Genomic DNA, 14,553 nt, shown 5'->3' with positions numbered 1-14,553 from the left:
TAGTGAATCCGCCCACTCAAATCAGTGAATTTAGTGATCCACCTCATTTCTAACCATTCTCTTTTCTTCTCCACAGTCCTGGAAGTTACTCGTGTGTCTGTAACGTAGGATTCGAACTGTTCACCAAAAACGGAACAGCTGGTTTCCATGTAGAAACTGTGGAGTCTGGAGAACGTGATGGTGACGTGTACCAGAGGAATAAGACCTGTGTACCAGTCATGTGCCCCAATGTAGAAGTACCTGAGAATGGAGTGCTAGTGTCAACCAAGGTGAGAAATTCTCTCAAAAGGATCTTAGGGGGTCTCAATAATCAAGGAGCAATGTGGAGAATATTTTGCTTAAACAGTTTGTATTGGTAGGGGTTTTACGTCACTGTATAACTGCTAACTTAGCAGTGCTAAGGTATTTAGTGACGGGGGCTTTCGGTTTTACCCTCCAATCGGGGACAAGCTACGCGCCTCGTCACATTAATCTCACCAGCCTGAGTGGAGTCGAGAAAAGCCAGCAGCACCCGATTGCCCACATGGTCACCATTCGGATACTAACCATACGCAATGTTGCTTAACTACAGTGATCCATTAGGAACTGGTGCGTAGCTCGGGTAGAGATTCGTAGAAACTTAACCCATCTTTTAGAGCTGTTTGCCCCTACACCTAAGTCTCGGAGTGGGCTTTTTGTGTACGCAGCTCGGGTAAAATGAAAATTTTGAAACATAACTAATCAACTAACCATAATTCTACGTATTTCCACCATTCGGATACTAACCATACGCAATGTTGCTTAACTACAGTGATCCATTAGGAACTGGTGCGTAGCTCGGGTAGAGATTCGTAGATGGGTTAACCATCCTTTAGAGCTGTTTGCCCCTACACCTAAGTCTCGGAGTGGGCTTTTTGTGTACGTAGCTCGGGTAAAATGGAAATTTTGAAACATAACTAATCAACTAACCATAAATCTACCTATTTTTTCTTGGCAGTCCTCCTTCCACTTCGGAGACCTGGTGAGCTTCCAGTGTAACTTTGGCTACGTGTTGGTGGGCTCCGCCTCCCTACTCTGTACGTCTGGTGGTGTTTGGAACGGCACGGTACCTCAATGTCAATACGCCAAGTGTGTCTCTCTGCCTGATGACAAGACAGAAGGTCTGGCTGTGCTCCGAGCCGATAAGGAGAGCGTCCTGGTACCGTTCAGAGAGAATGTGACGCTCAACTGCGGCAACACGGGGAGACATTTGAGACAAACGGCCAGCGCTGGGTTCCGACAGTGTGTGTACGATCCTAAACCTGTGAGTAGTCCTTGAATAATGTTTTTTTTTTTTTTAATTTCTTGTCCTGCTTGACATGGCAAAGCCTTTGATTCTGTAGATTTCGACATTAACGAGTGTGCCGTCAATAATGGTGGATGTGACCAGAAATGTATCAACAGGTGAGTGGCCAATAGAATTCGCCTGGTAATCAAGAGGGCGTGGGTTTAATCTCAGCCGAGGTATGGAATTTTATTCTTGAAAATCAACCCACAACAACAGTACCTAGCATCCTGCTGGTGAGTGGCCAATAGAATTCGCCTGGTAATCAGGAGGGCGTGGGTTTAATCTCAGCCGAGGTATGGAATTTTATTCTTGAAAATCAACCCACATAGCAATTGCTAGGGTGCAGAGACTTTTTAGTGCGATTCGAGTCGTATAAATAAGCACAGGACTTGGTATTAGCAGTGATCGCTCAGGAACTAGTATAGTAAAGGTCGTACACTCTAGTAACTAGTTGGTTTACTCTTGACAATCGTAAAATGACCGTTTCGCTTGATTCATAGTGAATCCGCCCACTGAAATCAGTGAATCCAGTGATCCACCTCATTTCTAAGTTCTAACCATTCTCTTTTCTTCTCCACAGTCCTGGAAGTTACTCGTGTGTCTGTAACGTAGGATTCGAACTGTTCACTAAAAACGGAACAGCTGGTTTCCATGTAGAAACTGTGGAGTCTGGAGAACGTGATGGTGATAAAGGTCGTACACTCTAGTAACTAGTTGGTTTACTCTTGACAATCGTAAAATGACCGTTTCGCTTGATTCATAGTGAATCCGCCCACTCAAATCAGTGAATCCAGTGATCCACCTCATTTCTAACCATTCTCTTTTCTTCTCCACAGTCCTGGAAGTTACTCGTGTGTCTGTAACGTAGGATTCGAACTGTTCACCAAAAACGGAACAGCTGGTTTCCATGTAGAAACTGTGGAGTCTGGAGAACGTGATGGTGACGTGTACCAGAGGAATAAGACCTGTGTACCAGTCATGTGCCCCAATGTAGAAGTACCTGAGAATGGAGTGCTAGTGTCAACCAAGGTGAGAAATACTCTCAAAAGGATCTTAGGGGGTCTCAATAATCAAGGAGCAATGTGGAGAATATTTTGCTTAAACAGTTTGTATTGGTAGGGGTTTTACGTCACTGTATAACTGCTAATTTAGCAGTGCTAAGGTATTTAGTGACGGGGGCTTTCGGTTTTACCCTCCAATCGGGGACAAGCTACGCGCCTCGTCACATTAATCTCACCAGCCTGAGTGGAGTCGAGAAAAGCCAGCAGCATCCGATTGCCCACATGGTCACCATTCGGATACTAACCATGCGCAATGTTGCTTAACTACAGTGATCCATTAGGAACTGGTGTGTTATAGCTCGGGTAGAGATTCGTAGAAGCTTAACCCATCTGCAAAGGCTTCAATATTAAGTACACTCAAGGTAAGTTTGGGAATACCTACTGGGACTCAAAGTAATTCACCTTCTTTAAGATCAAGATTGACTTTATAACAACTGCACTATCAGGGATTGCAGATTAAGAACAAAGTGGTAATAATGACCAGTTCATTCCGTGATAGCTACACTCCGTGTATTGCACTTCATTTGTTGAATGCCAGCATTTCTAGCCTTTCTTACATTATCTAAAGCTCTTGCGCCCAGAAAAATGGTTCAATTATTCCAATAAAGCATATTGAACCTTGTGTGATCCTGAGAACTAATTATCTGCCTATCTTTATTATGACGGTGAATCTTGTGTATAATCAACTCTTGTCCCTCTTATTCTTTTCCAGGATGTCGTGCTACGTTGTCCGCAGTGAATGGTACCGTCTCATCACCTGCCTATGGTTTAGCCAACTACCCCGGCAATGTCGAATGCTTGATTAGAGTCAAGAATCCTTCAGGTGGACCTTTGTCGTTGAAATTCGATGCCATGAGCCTTCATGCTTCTGACCATGTACAGGTAAGTTCTATCAGGATTATCCTTCATTTATAACATCCCTTCATAGATTTGTAGAAGCTAAACCCATCCTTTAGGGCTGTTTGCCCCTACACCCAAGCCTCGGAGTGGGCTTTTTGTGTATGTATAACATCCTTAGGGAATACATACTCCAATGTGCACACCCACTGTCCAAAAATGTCTCGTACCTACTCCTCATCTTCAAATCAGACTTGAAAAGATTTCTAACTTCTCACTCCCCCCCCCCTTCAGGTATTCGACGGAGCCAGCACCTCCGGGTTACGTCTTCATCCAGGTAGCGGATTCACTGGTCTTGCCGCGCCCAAGATCACACTCACTGCATCAAGCGGTGAAATGCTGCTACGCTTCGTCACCGACGCTCTACACTCAGACAAGGGCTGGACTGCAAGTTTCTCCGCCGACTGCCCCTCGCTTCGCCCTGGGGAAGGAGCTCTGGCTTCTAGCCGAGAGACTTCGTTCGGGACAGCGGTGATATTCTCGTGCCCCATCGGACAGGAGTTTGCTACCGGGAAGAACAAGATTGTATCGGAGTGTCGCCTCGGAGGCAACTGGACCGTGTCCTATGTGCCCAACTGTCAAGGTAAGATAGGTGACTCCCCTTCTGGTGTTGAAAATTCATATAACTCCATTACCAGACTATAAGTAATAAGTAGGCGTTAACTTACTTATTCCTTTAGCCTCTGTTACATATTGATAGTGTATACTCACGCCAGTTTTATCACTATAGTGGGAAAGTGCTGTAGTAGGTACCTAAAGTTAATTCATATGCAAACGGAATAACGTCGTTATACACTAATTATATCCTTGGCACAATATAACTTCATAAAACTTACAATGAGCCTATCAAGCTAACATAATTACATGTTCTTGTTTTCATTTTCACAGAGGTATACTGTGGCCCGGTACCCCAGATTGACAACGGATTCTCCATCGGCTCTACCAATGTCACTTACAGAGGAGAAGCTATGTACCAGTGTTATGCCGGGTTCGCCTTCCCATCTGGTTTGCCTATTGAGAAGATCTCCTGTCTGGCCGATGGCCGCTGGGAAAAACTACCAAACTGTCTGGGTAAGTTACGATGAACTCAATGATCTTATTAAGATTCGAAGTAGTAGGAATACCCATACCTTATTCTACCTGTGAATACATTGCGATAAACGTCATCTATGTAGAAACCAAAGTCTAAAAACAAAACCGTGTCGTTACGAAAGCAATAACCGTTCCTAACAAAGCAGTCGTAAACAAGGATGTCGAACAACTTACTTGTTGCCATTATGTTACCGTATAAGACTTTTATGTCGGGTCAATTTAGGACCAATTCATTCCGGTGTACCCCAGGGGTCGGTGGCTGGACCTCTCCTCTTTGCGATCTACATTAGTAGTCTGCAAAGAGTATTCCATCATTGTAAATACCATGTAATGAATTCTATCTTCTCCCTCCACTATTCCCAGGGTTTCCCCGACTACTGGCTGTCCGGGGCACCACCGTCCTGTCCTCGCGTGGACTGTAACGTTCCAGTCCCCACACCCGGGGCAGAGTACGGCAACTTCCTCGACACCCGGTATCAGTCTTCCTTCTTCTTCGGCTGCCAAGACACGTTCAAGCTGGCCGGACAAACGGACAAGAATGACAACGTCGTGAGATGTCAGGCTAATGGAATCTGGGACTTTGGCGACCTCAGATGTGAGGGACCTGTGTGTTCGGACCCTGGTAGACCTGTTGATGGATACCAGGTGGCCACTAGTTATGAACAGGTGAGATATGATGATGAACAGGTGAGAAACTCGGGCTTTAAGCAAAGTTGAAGGTGAAGGACGTAAAACAAGTGTGCATACAGCAGCGAGTACATCTAACAAAACTGGAAAGGCACAAACTCGGAAGAGAAAGAAACAAAATGTACCTACGCAAGAACTTAGAAGAAGTTGACCTCTTTAGGTAGATCTTAACTAGGTAGGTAGGTATTTACCTAGCTAACTATTTAGTTTCTTATTGGCTAATTTTCTGGGCTGTTCAAAAGTGAAGCCTGAAAGGAAGTCATTGTGTTATTGAATCCTCCGAATTGCTCAAATCTGTATGACCGCACTAAGACTATTGGAATAATGACTAATGAACAAATTATTAACCCTTCGTTGTTCCCAGGGCTCAGAAGTACAGTTCGGCTGTAACAAGCCAGGATACATCCTGATCAACCCTCGTCCTATCACTTGTGTGCGAGAACCGGAATGTAAAATCATCAAACCCCTTGGATTGGCATCCGGCAGAATTCCGGACTCTAGCATTAACGCTACCTCTGAAAGGTAAATATCCCCATGTTGTGATCGAACACTTCTAAGCGCGATATCCCCCTTAGGGCTCTAGCATTTTTCCAACTTGCCAATTTATTATTTGTGAGTCGTTATAATAGACCAGAGTCTTATTTATTGTATATGTATACCAAGATTGTATAACACCTTATCTGAACGAGAATCAGCGCGAATATTAGAATTCCGGACTCTAGCATTAACGCTACCTCTGAAAGGTAAATATCCCCATGTTGTGATCGAACACTTCTAAGCGCGATATCCCCCTAGGGCTCTAGCATTTTTCCAACTTGCCAATTTATTATTTGTGAGTCGTATAATAGACCAGAGTCTTATTTATTGTAAACCAAGTATGTATAACACCTAATCTGAACGAGAATCAGCGCGAATATCTTTGGGCTTTTTTATACATAGGTACATATTTATCATATTCGATTTTCTCTCGTCATTTTCAGACCAAACTACGAAGCTAGAAACATTCGTCTCAACTCAGTTACTGGATGGTGTGGCAAGCAAGAAGCTTTCACTTATGTCAGTGTGGATCTAGGCCAGGTGTTTAGAGTCAAGGTGAGTTTCCAACCATTAAACCTGATGCTTAAAGACAAACTTCTATGGAAGGTTATTCTTTCAAATTAGGCAAGCCCAAGACCCAACCTAATTAGCTTGGAAGGTGAGGTGCCTGTCTTATAAGCGCTATCAAATCAAATCCAATATTTATTTATTCATGTTTATAAATTTAACATAAAATGATGCTTAAAGACACTTATATGAAAGATAATAGATAGGTCGCGGGTTCGAGTCCCGCCAGAAGTGAACTGTATCCCAACCAGATAAGGTTGTTAGCTTACTACTAATCTGTCCTCCTTCTCTCTTCGATTTCGGTTTCATTAAAATTTCCTTTATCCTGTACAGGCTATCCTAGTGAAAGGTGTTGTCACCAACGACATCGTAGGAAGACCCACCGAAATCCGATTCTTCTACAAACAAGCCGAGAGTGAGAACTTTGTGGTGTACTTCCCCAACTTTAATCTCACCATGAGAGATCCAGGCAACTACGGAGAACTAGCTATGATCACGCTGCCTAAGTTTGTACAGGCTAGATTTGTCATTCTGGGTATTGTGAGCTACATGGATAACGCTTGTCTCAAGTTCGAGCTGATGGGATGTGAAGAACCTAAAGTAGAACCTCTGCTGGGATATGACTATGGGTATTCTCCTTGTGTGGGTGAGTTGAAACAAGATTTGTTGAATTGTACTGAAAACCATTATAAATAATAAATTACAGAAATTATAAGGCTGTAGCTGATACGCAATCTTCCTGCTAAGTTAAAAGTTGAAAAGAAAAATGTGGGGCTTAGAGTTCAATTCAATCAGCACCTTCCAGCAGTTAAGAGGCTAAGAGGTCTTTCTTTCTTCTTGAAGTTTATGATATGGAAATGGAAGGTACAAGACCTAAGGGAAGACCAAGATATCGTTATGAAGACACTATCAAGTTTGGTTACATTGTAGAGAACCAAAATTAACCATCAATACTTGAGGCATTTCCTTTTTTTGCTCTTACTATTTCTGCAATTGAACTCAAGAGGCTATGGATATTAGGAGTTGTCTTTTACGCCTTACGTCTAAAAATGTTCACTATCCCACTTTGATAATTAAGGGTAAGGTGTATGTATGTATGATAGTGATGTAAAAGTAAAGTTAGTTGTCTTGGTCGTTATGAGAACAAGGAGACCCCCTGACTAAGGAAGGGTGAAATCTAATCAGAACTAGTCAATCCAAATGAATCCATTACTTTAATGCCAATAACAATTTACATTGGTATGTATGTATGATAGTGATGTAAAAGTAAAGTTAGTTGTCTTGGTCGTTATGAGAACAAGGAGACCCCCTGACTAAGGAAGGGTGATATCTAATCAGAACTAGTCAATCCAAATGTATCCATTATTTTAATGCCAATAACAATTTACATTTAAAGGTATAGCAATAGAGTCTGGTGGAGGGGCTTTGTTCATCGACCTGTCCTATAGGATAGAACGATAATGGTTATGTATGTATGTACAGAATGCATAAAATCATATATTATCATATTACTATCGATTTCATTATACTTTTTGCCTAAGAACGCTAGACATTTCATAGAATGACTAGGTATTCTATAGAATGCCGGTAACACATATAATATAGACACCGTAACAGTTTTTCTAAGGTGCGCCAATTGTTTCAGTAGAAGATGTTAGAGGTGTTTTCTAATCGGTTTCATACTGATGCAAGTTTGGCGTATTCTAACCCTGATGGTCTATCTCTTGTTGTAAACATAGTTAATAAACATCCTAGGATTGATAGACTGGAAAATAGTGAGAGCCTGAAACAATAAATAAAAGGAAAATTATCTGATAAGTCCACGTTGTAGGTCCTATTTTGTTACTTTACATTGTAGAGAACCAAAATTAACCATCAATACTTGAGGCATTTCCTTTTTTTGCTCTTACTATTTCTGCAATTGAACTCAAGAGGTTATGGATATTAGGAGTTGTCTTTTACGCCTTACGTCTAAAAATGTTCACTATCCCACTTTGATAATTAAGGGTAAGGACACGGCGAGCAAAGTAAAAACTATTAAGTTTAGCGTCGTTTATAAATAGTAACCTCGTCATAAATAGTATATTTCTCATTTGCCAACACCCCACATAGTTTGTCATAGTTACAAATGGGTGCAATAATCCTACATACTGGACTCCGCACACGGGAATTTCGTCAGAAAAGATCTCCATTTCAATGTTATGTAGTTATTACAAATCAATACCAACCTCAGTGGTGTAGTGGTTAGCGCGGTGGACTTCGGATCTGGAGTTTGTCGGTTCGAGTCCAAGTCGTTGTGCAATAGTCCTAAACTAAAAATGGACGCGGCACACAAGGGATCGGAAGAGACCACCTTAAAGTCAAGTCATTGTCATAGTTACAAATGGGTGCAATAATCCTACATACTGGACTCCGCACACGGGAATTTCGTCAGAAAAGATCTCCATTTCAATGTTTTGTAGTTATTACAAATCAATACCAACCTCAGTGGTGTAGTGGTTAGCGCGGTGGATCTGGAGTTTGGCGGTTCGAGTCCAAGTCGTAGTGCAATAGTCCTAAACTAAAAATGGACGCGGCACACAAGGGATCGGAAGAGACCACCTTAAAGTCGAGTCATAAAATTTAGCGTAGTGCATTAAGTAAGGAACGACAATTGCGATAAGCATTTATGCTTAACACAATTATAATCCCTTTTTAGAAATCAATAAGCCATACCTCCTCCGTCTCTTTCAATGTCTTGATCCGCAGCGTCAATGTTCACTGCACTTCTCGAGTACCTCGGAATAGACATAACACTCTGTCTGTAGGTGGCCAATGATTTCTGTGATTGATACTCGGGCAAGTTGACAATGCTGCCCGAGTAGAATATGTCTTTCCTGGCCATCGGGCGAATGTAATCTTTCTTCGATTGTTTAATACTTTGCTTGGAGGCGGAGAAACTTACGCCATCTTGATCGATCTGGAAAGGAAACGAAAACCATGTAAAATTAAGAACATAAGCTAAATATACCTTCTTCGATTGTTTAATACTTTGCTTGGAGGCGGAGAAACTTACGCCATCTTGATCGATCTGGAAAGGAAACGAAAACCATGTAAAATGAAGAACATGAGCTATATATACTGCTAGCCATCAAGTGACTCTGAAGCATAAAACAACCTCAGTGGTGTAGTGACCAGCAGGTGGACTTTGAATCTGGAGGTTGGTGGTTCTAGTCCAAGTCAAGTAATAAAATTTAGTATATATTAAGCGGGAAACGATATTTGGGACAAGCATTTCGTGCTTAACACAATCAAGATTCCTTTACTCTGAAGCATATTAGACCACTCAACTTTTAGAGATCTGTTATTATGTGACCAAATTTTCGAATAGATAAATATTGTCATGCCTTGGCTAGGATTTGAACTAACCCCTTCCTCCTTACCAATTGATCCACCTAGCTACCAAAGTAAGTCACTATTACTTACATCTGTTTTCGACCACATCTCATCATTGGTATTGTTTCTGCTTCCAGTAATGTTAGCGTTGGACAGTTTCAAGTGCAAGGATTTCCTAAGATCTCCATTGGAGTTGACATTAGGTTTGGACACCTTGATGGGTCCCAGAGTTGGACGGTATCGCTCACTGGCACTTGTCTTCCGAATCCTGTCAAAGTTAGGCACGGATCCGTTTTTGTGTAAACCTTGAACATGTGTAGTGAATGCAGGCTGTGATGCATTCCTTGGGATGGTTTGGACACCTTGATGGGTCCCAGAGTTGGACGGTATCGCTCACTGGCACTTGTCTTCCGAATCCTGTCAAAGTTAGGCACGGATCCATTCTTATGTAAACCTTGAACATGTGTAGTGAATGCAGGCTGTGAGGCATTCCTTGGGATAGAACTCTTCACTTCAGGTTTCTTGTCATCAGCATCATCTACAGGTGATTCCACTTCTTCATTCTTATCTTCCTCTTCGTTTTCTTTCACCTCCTCCTCTTCTTTGACTTCTTCCACGCCTTCGATTTTGATGTCTTTCTTGGGTTTGTCTATTTTCAACTCGGCTGCGCTGCTTGTGTCTCCTCTTCTTCTTTGACTTCTTCCACGCCTTCGATTTTGATGTCTTTCTTGGGTTTGTCTATTTTCAACTCGGCTGCACTGCTTGTGTTTGAGTTATTGCTGGATCCACTCTGTTCAGGTGCTTTCACTTCTGTGATGGTTGGAAGCACTGCCATGGTAGGGACAGGAGTGATGGGCGTTCCAGGAACGAGCTGGTCCAAGTTGAAGCTGGAGTGAACACCAGGGTCAATGTTGATGGGCATCTTCATTCGTTTCTCCATACTACCGTCTGGTAGTTGTACGATGAAGTAGGAGCCTCCTATTGACCCTCGTTCCATTTGGAATCGCTTCTCATCTGCCATCCGCTGTAGTAGAGGTTTGTGAGAGGAACCTCGGTTTGCTTCTAGCGGACGCATCAAGGCACCGAAGATCTGAAAGAAAAACAAAACCAGAAATTAGTACTAAAATCCAAACTTGGGATAGTGACACTGGCACTGGGAAAATCTGGGACATCATAATATTATGTAAAAGGAAAGACTGTAATATCTATTAGACATTTTACACAATTTTATTAGTGAGATATCAATCAATTCTTTTACTTAAAACAAGATAATTCACATTCTGGATTTCAGCCAAACTACATAATTATATGATATCCTAATCAAAGCACCAACGATATAAGATATAATCCTTGTTAAACAAGGAGGATTAACACTGCATGTGTAAATGAACCATTACATAGGATTATCAATGATAACTCATGCCATTTCCAATAAAATATTGAAAATGGCGTTATGTTCCTTGTAAAAATAATAATAATAATAAAAAACTCCGAATACTTACAGCACAATGAAGAATGAGTCCAGCAAGAATCAGGTTGGCGCCCCTCCAATCAAACTCTCTCAACAGATACGATGCCAACGGTGCGAAAGCAAACGTACCAAATCCTGAACCACACACTGCTATACCTGTGGCTAGAGATCTTTTGGTCTCGAAATAGTAGCCCACACACACCACAGCGGGCAAATATATCAGCCCAAACCCGATACCTGCAAATTGATTAATATTAAATTACAAGATTAGCAATGGCTCTATTTTACTTGTGTTATTTTAATCAATGGATACTTACAAGTTGGTTTTATCCCGACTCGGAGTTTCGTCTATCTTGGGGTAGTATTGTCTTTTATGCCCGATCTTAACACAGATAGTACGACTACTGGATAAAACCAACTTGTAAGTATCCATTGATTAAAATAAGACAAGTAAAATAGTATTTACAAGGGATGTCAAAATTAAATAAATTCATTAATAGTAGCAATGGCTCATCAGAATCAGCTACAACAGATGAAACAAATTAGGCTAGTAACAGAGTGGACTGGAAAGCAAAGAGCATAGACCTTTTTGCTTTCAGTTCTTTACGTTTTGAAGTCGTCGCTTCGGTTTGAAAGCAAGGAGCATAGACCTTTTTGCTCGCCTTTGTTAATCAAATGGGTGACGTCAAAGAAAACCCTTGACACTGTGTTAACTCTGTGGTAAGATTGGCCATTATTACGGGTCACTCAAACACTCATCAATATCTGCCTCGCACTGCAGACCCACAAAGCCAGGTCTACACTGACACATGAACCCATCTAACATGTCCACACAGGATCCGCCATTCTGACAAGGTTCACTGGCGCAGTCGTCAATCAAATGCTGGCAATGCTTTCCAGTGAATCCCAGGTCACAACTGCATGAGAATCCTCCTACTAGGTCCGTACATGTACCTGGAATAGAATTGTTCGGAGTGTCATTAATAACAGGAAATAGTGGCATAGGTGAAATAAATGTAGGTCCGATTGTCCGATTCTATAACTCCATGGTGAAATTAAGGAGCACGGTAGCGCTCCGCCTGCCAAGTCAAGAAAGTTTGACAGCTTCCACGAAAATTTAGGTCCTTGAAAAAAGTCCAATATTTGACGAACATTCATTTGCAGTCAAACTCGGACTCAAGGAACAAGTAAAATTTCAAGTGTAGCATGCTCATTACGTAGGTATATCTCTCATATGATGGACAAGATTTGGGTTCTCAGACATAACAAGAATTCCAGAAATTTAAATATGAGAAGAATCAGACTCATTCTTATCCTCGGACTATCCATACACAAAAAGACCACTCTTATACATGGCTAACTACTTCGTTTACTTACCTCCATTCTTACACGGGAACGATTCACACTCGTTAATGTTCGTGGTACATCGGGGTCCCGTCCATCCTGCCTCACATACACACTCATGTCTGAACAGTCTGTCCACACATATACCATGGTCACAAGGGTTGGACGCACACAGGTCGACTTTCTCCTGGCAGCGTTTCCCGGTAAATCCAGACGGACAGTCGCATTTGAAATCGTTCACCAGGTCCGTACATTGGGCACCTAGGAGACAAGGCTTCTCAGCGCAGTCGTCTGAAAGAGGAGAGGTTGGTTAGGTGAGCATAATCAGGAAATTCGACCCGTCCCATGATGGAACCATAATGGATTGATTGATTCAGAAAATTGATCTAACATTGAATTCGACCTCTCGGAATATAGTTGGGATTCAAGGCTGCCCTCTTCCTCCCTCATCTCACTCCTCTCTCAGCCCAAAAAGGCAAGGAATTCATCAAGACTGTCAAGGAAACTTTAACTAATTTCTAAAGCTGTGTCCACACATATGTACTCGACGCCGCTCGCCGCTCCGTCGATGGACGTAGTGAAGAGATGAATGTTGTCGAGGCAGTGTACGGTTTCAGTCGATATCGAGCGACGGTGTCGACTATGTGTGGATACAGTTCAACGCAAAATGAGGTTAGTAGGTAATAGGTAGGTACTCACCAACATTGGTTTCACAGTGGATTCCTTCCCAGCCCAGGTCGCATTCACACTTGTATCTCCCCTGCTGTAGGGAAGTACACGTAGCTCCATTCTTGCAAGGATTGCCTTGGGCAGAACACGGATCAATGGTGATGTCACAGTTGACTCCCGTATAGCCCGCGCGACACAGACAGGTGAAATTGTTAATGCCTGGTTCATCCTTACACATTGCTCGCTCCGGACATGTATCATTGCGACAGTCTGACTTCTCTTCCTGACAGTTGATACCGCTGTAACCTGTAGGGGAAGCAGAAGGATAGGGCGTTAGTAGTGGACGTTAAGAGGAGAGGTACATTTAAAGAGTTTATGGCGTTCATCTTCTCAGGATTCCTATAAGGTAAATTTTCAACACCATCAATTTCTAAACGCCAAGTCTTGTTGGTGTTCTCAACAATGGATTAAAACGGTTTTATTCGGCTGTACATATTATTTGGGTCGTTTGAGAACTTCACTCCTAATCAATCATCAAACCATTCCAGGTGTCAGTGCAAGCCACCCCGTGCGTGGATTGGGAACTCAAACCTCCAAACAACGGCGCTCTCAACTGTCAACCCGGCGATTCTATAGACAAAGACCTCCAGTGTGTGGCTACCTGTAATGCTGGCTTCAGGTTTACTGATGGCGAACCCGTCAAGACATTCATGTGTGACCAGAAGACTCTGTGGACCCCGTCATCCTTGGTACCAGACTGTGTATCTGAAGGTAAGCTACTCAACATGGAACGTCCAAAAAGAAAGCCTTTATCACATACTAGAGTTAAAAGCTGAAACAACATTCTACCAAGTTCTTCGTGGTTTGGAGAAATACGGTTTTTGATATTTTTACAGTTTATTGACCGCGTTACTTTGATCGGTTAATTATACCTTGAAGTTAAGGTCGGTGCTTTCCTTGAATTAAGACAAAATAATACGAGTAATCCGACTTGTGAAGCCTCAACCTAAAGAAAACATTAATCTTCCACAGTACCTACTCTTGTCTCTGAAGTGTACAAAGGTCATGGAATGATGTGTACATAATCAACAATTCAGCGCCTAATAGCATTAATCATTTGTTTTCCAGACACTCAGCAAGCAGACTACCACATTGTTGCCAGCATCGCGTACCGTGCTAATGGCGCTGTTGCTAACCTCTGTCTGAAACAATACACGGATCTCCTGGAACAGTTCTATCCATCTCTCAACAATGTACTCACCCAGCGCTGCTCTGCTGTCAATGTGAACATGAATGTGTCTTTCATTGACGCCAAACCACACCTGACCGATGAGAATATTGTCAACATTGATTTCATTCTGGGTAAGAATAGAAAATACCTACCGTGACAGGCAGGATAACCTGCCTGATCTGCCCAAATAGGATTGAAAACCCCGAAATAGGATTGCCTCAATAGGGTCAATCTCTTCAAGCTACTGCAGCAATGTCATCTTCAGGTCATTCATTTCGTCAAGCTATGTACTTTTGAGTGCGGAAATGACCCCTGG

The 14,553-nt window shown here is 42.3% G+C and overlaps 1 protein-coding gene across 1 annotated transcript in view; it reads left to right on the top strand.

The window, feature by feature from the left end:
• Positions 1-14,553, top strand: part of LOC103507945 — a 93,448-nt gene that overhangs the window by 74,675 nt on the left and 4,220 nt on the right. The window contains exons 19-26 of the mRNA XM_026822676.1: positions 77-269; positions 977-1,282; positions 4,720-5,022; positions 5,408-5,565; positions 6,024-6,135; positions 6,481-6,840; positions 13,555-13,777; positions 14,135-14,368. Coding sequence (XP_026678477.1) covers positions 77-269; positions 977-1,282; positions 4,720-5,022; positions 5,408-5,565; positions 6,024-6,135; positions 6,481-6,840; positions 13,555-13,777; positions 14,135-14,368 — 1,889 coding nt within the window. The remainder of the gene's footprint in view (positions 1-76; positions 270-976; positions 1,283-4,719; positions 5,023-5,407; positions 5,566-6,023; positions 6,136-6,480; positions 6,841-13,554; positions 13,778-14,134; positions 14,369-14,553) is intronic.

Source organism: Diaphorina citri, unplaced genomic scaffold (assembly GCF_000475195.1).
Source record: "Diaphorina citri unplaced genomic scaffold, Diaci psyllid genome assembly version 1.1 scaffold354, whole genome shotgun sequence".
Classification (NCBI taxonomy): Eukaryota; Metazoa; Arthropoda; class Insecta; order Hemiptera; family Psyllidae; genus Diaphorina; species Diaphorina citri.
This window is presented reverse-complemented; position numbering and strand designations above follow the sequence as displayed.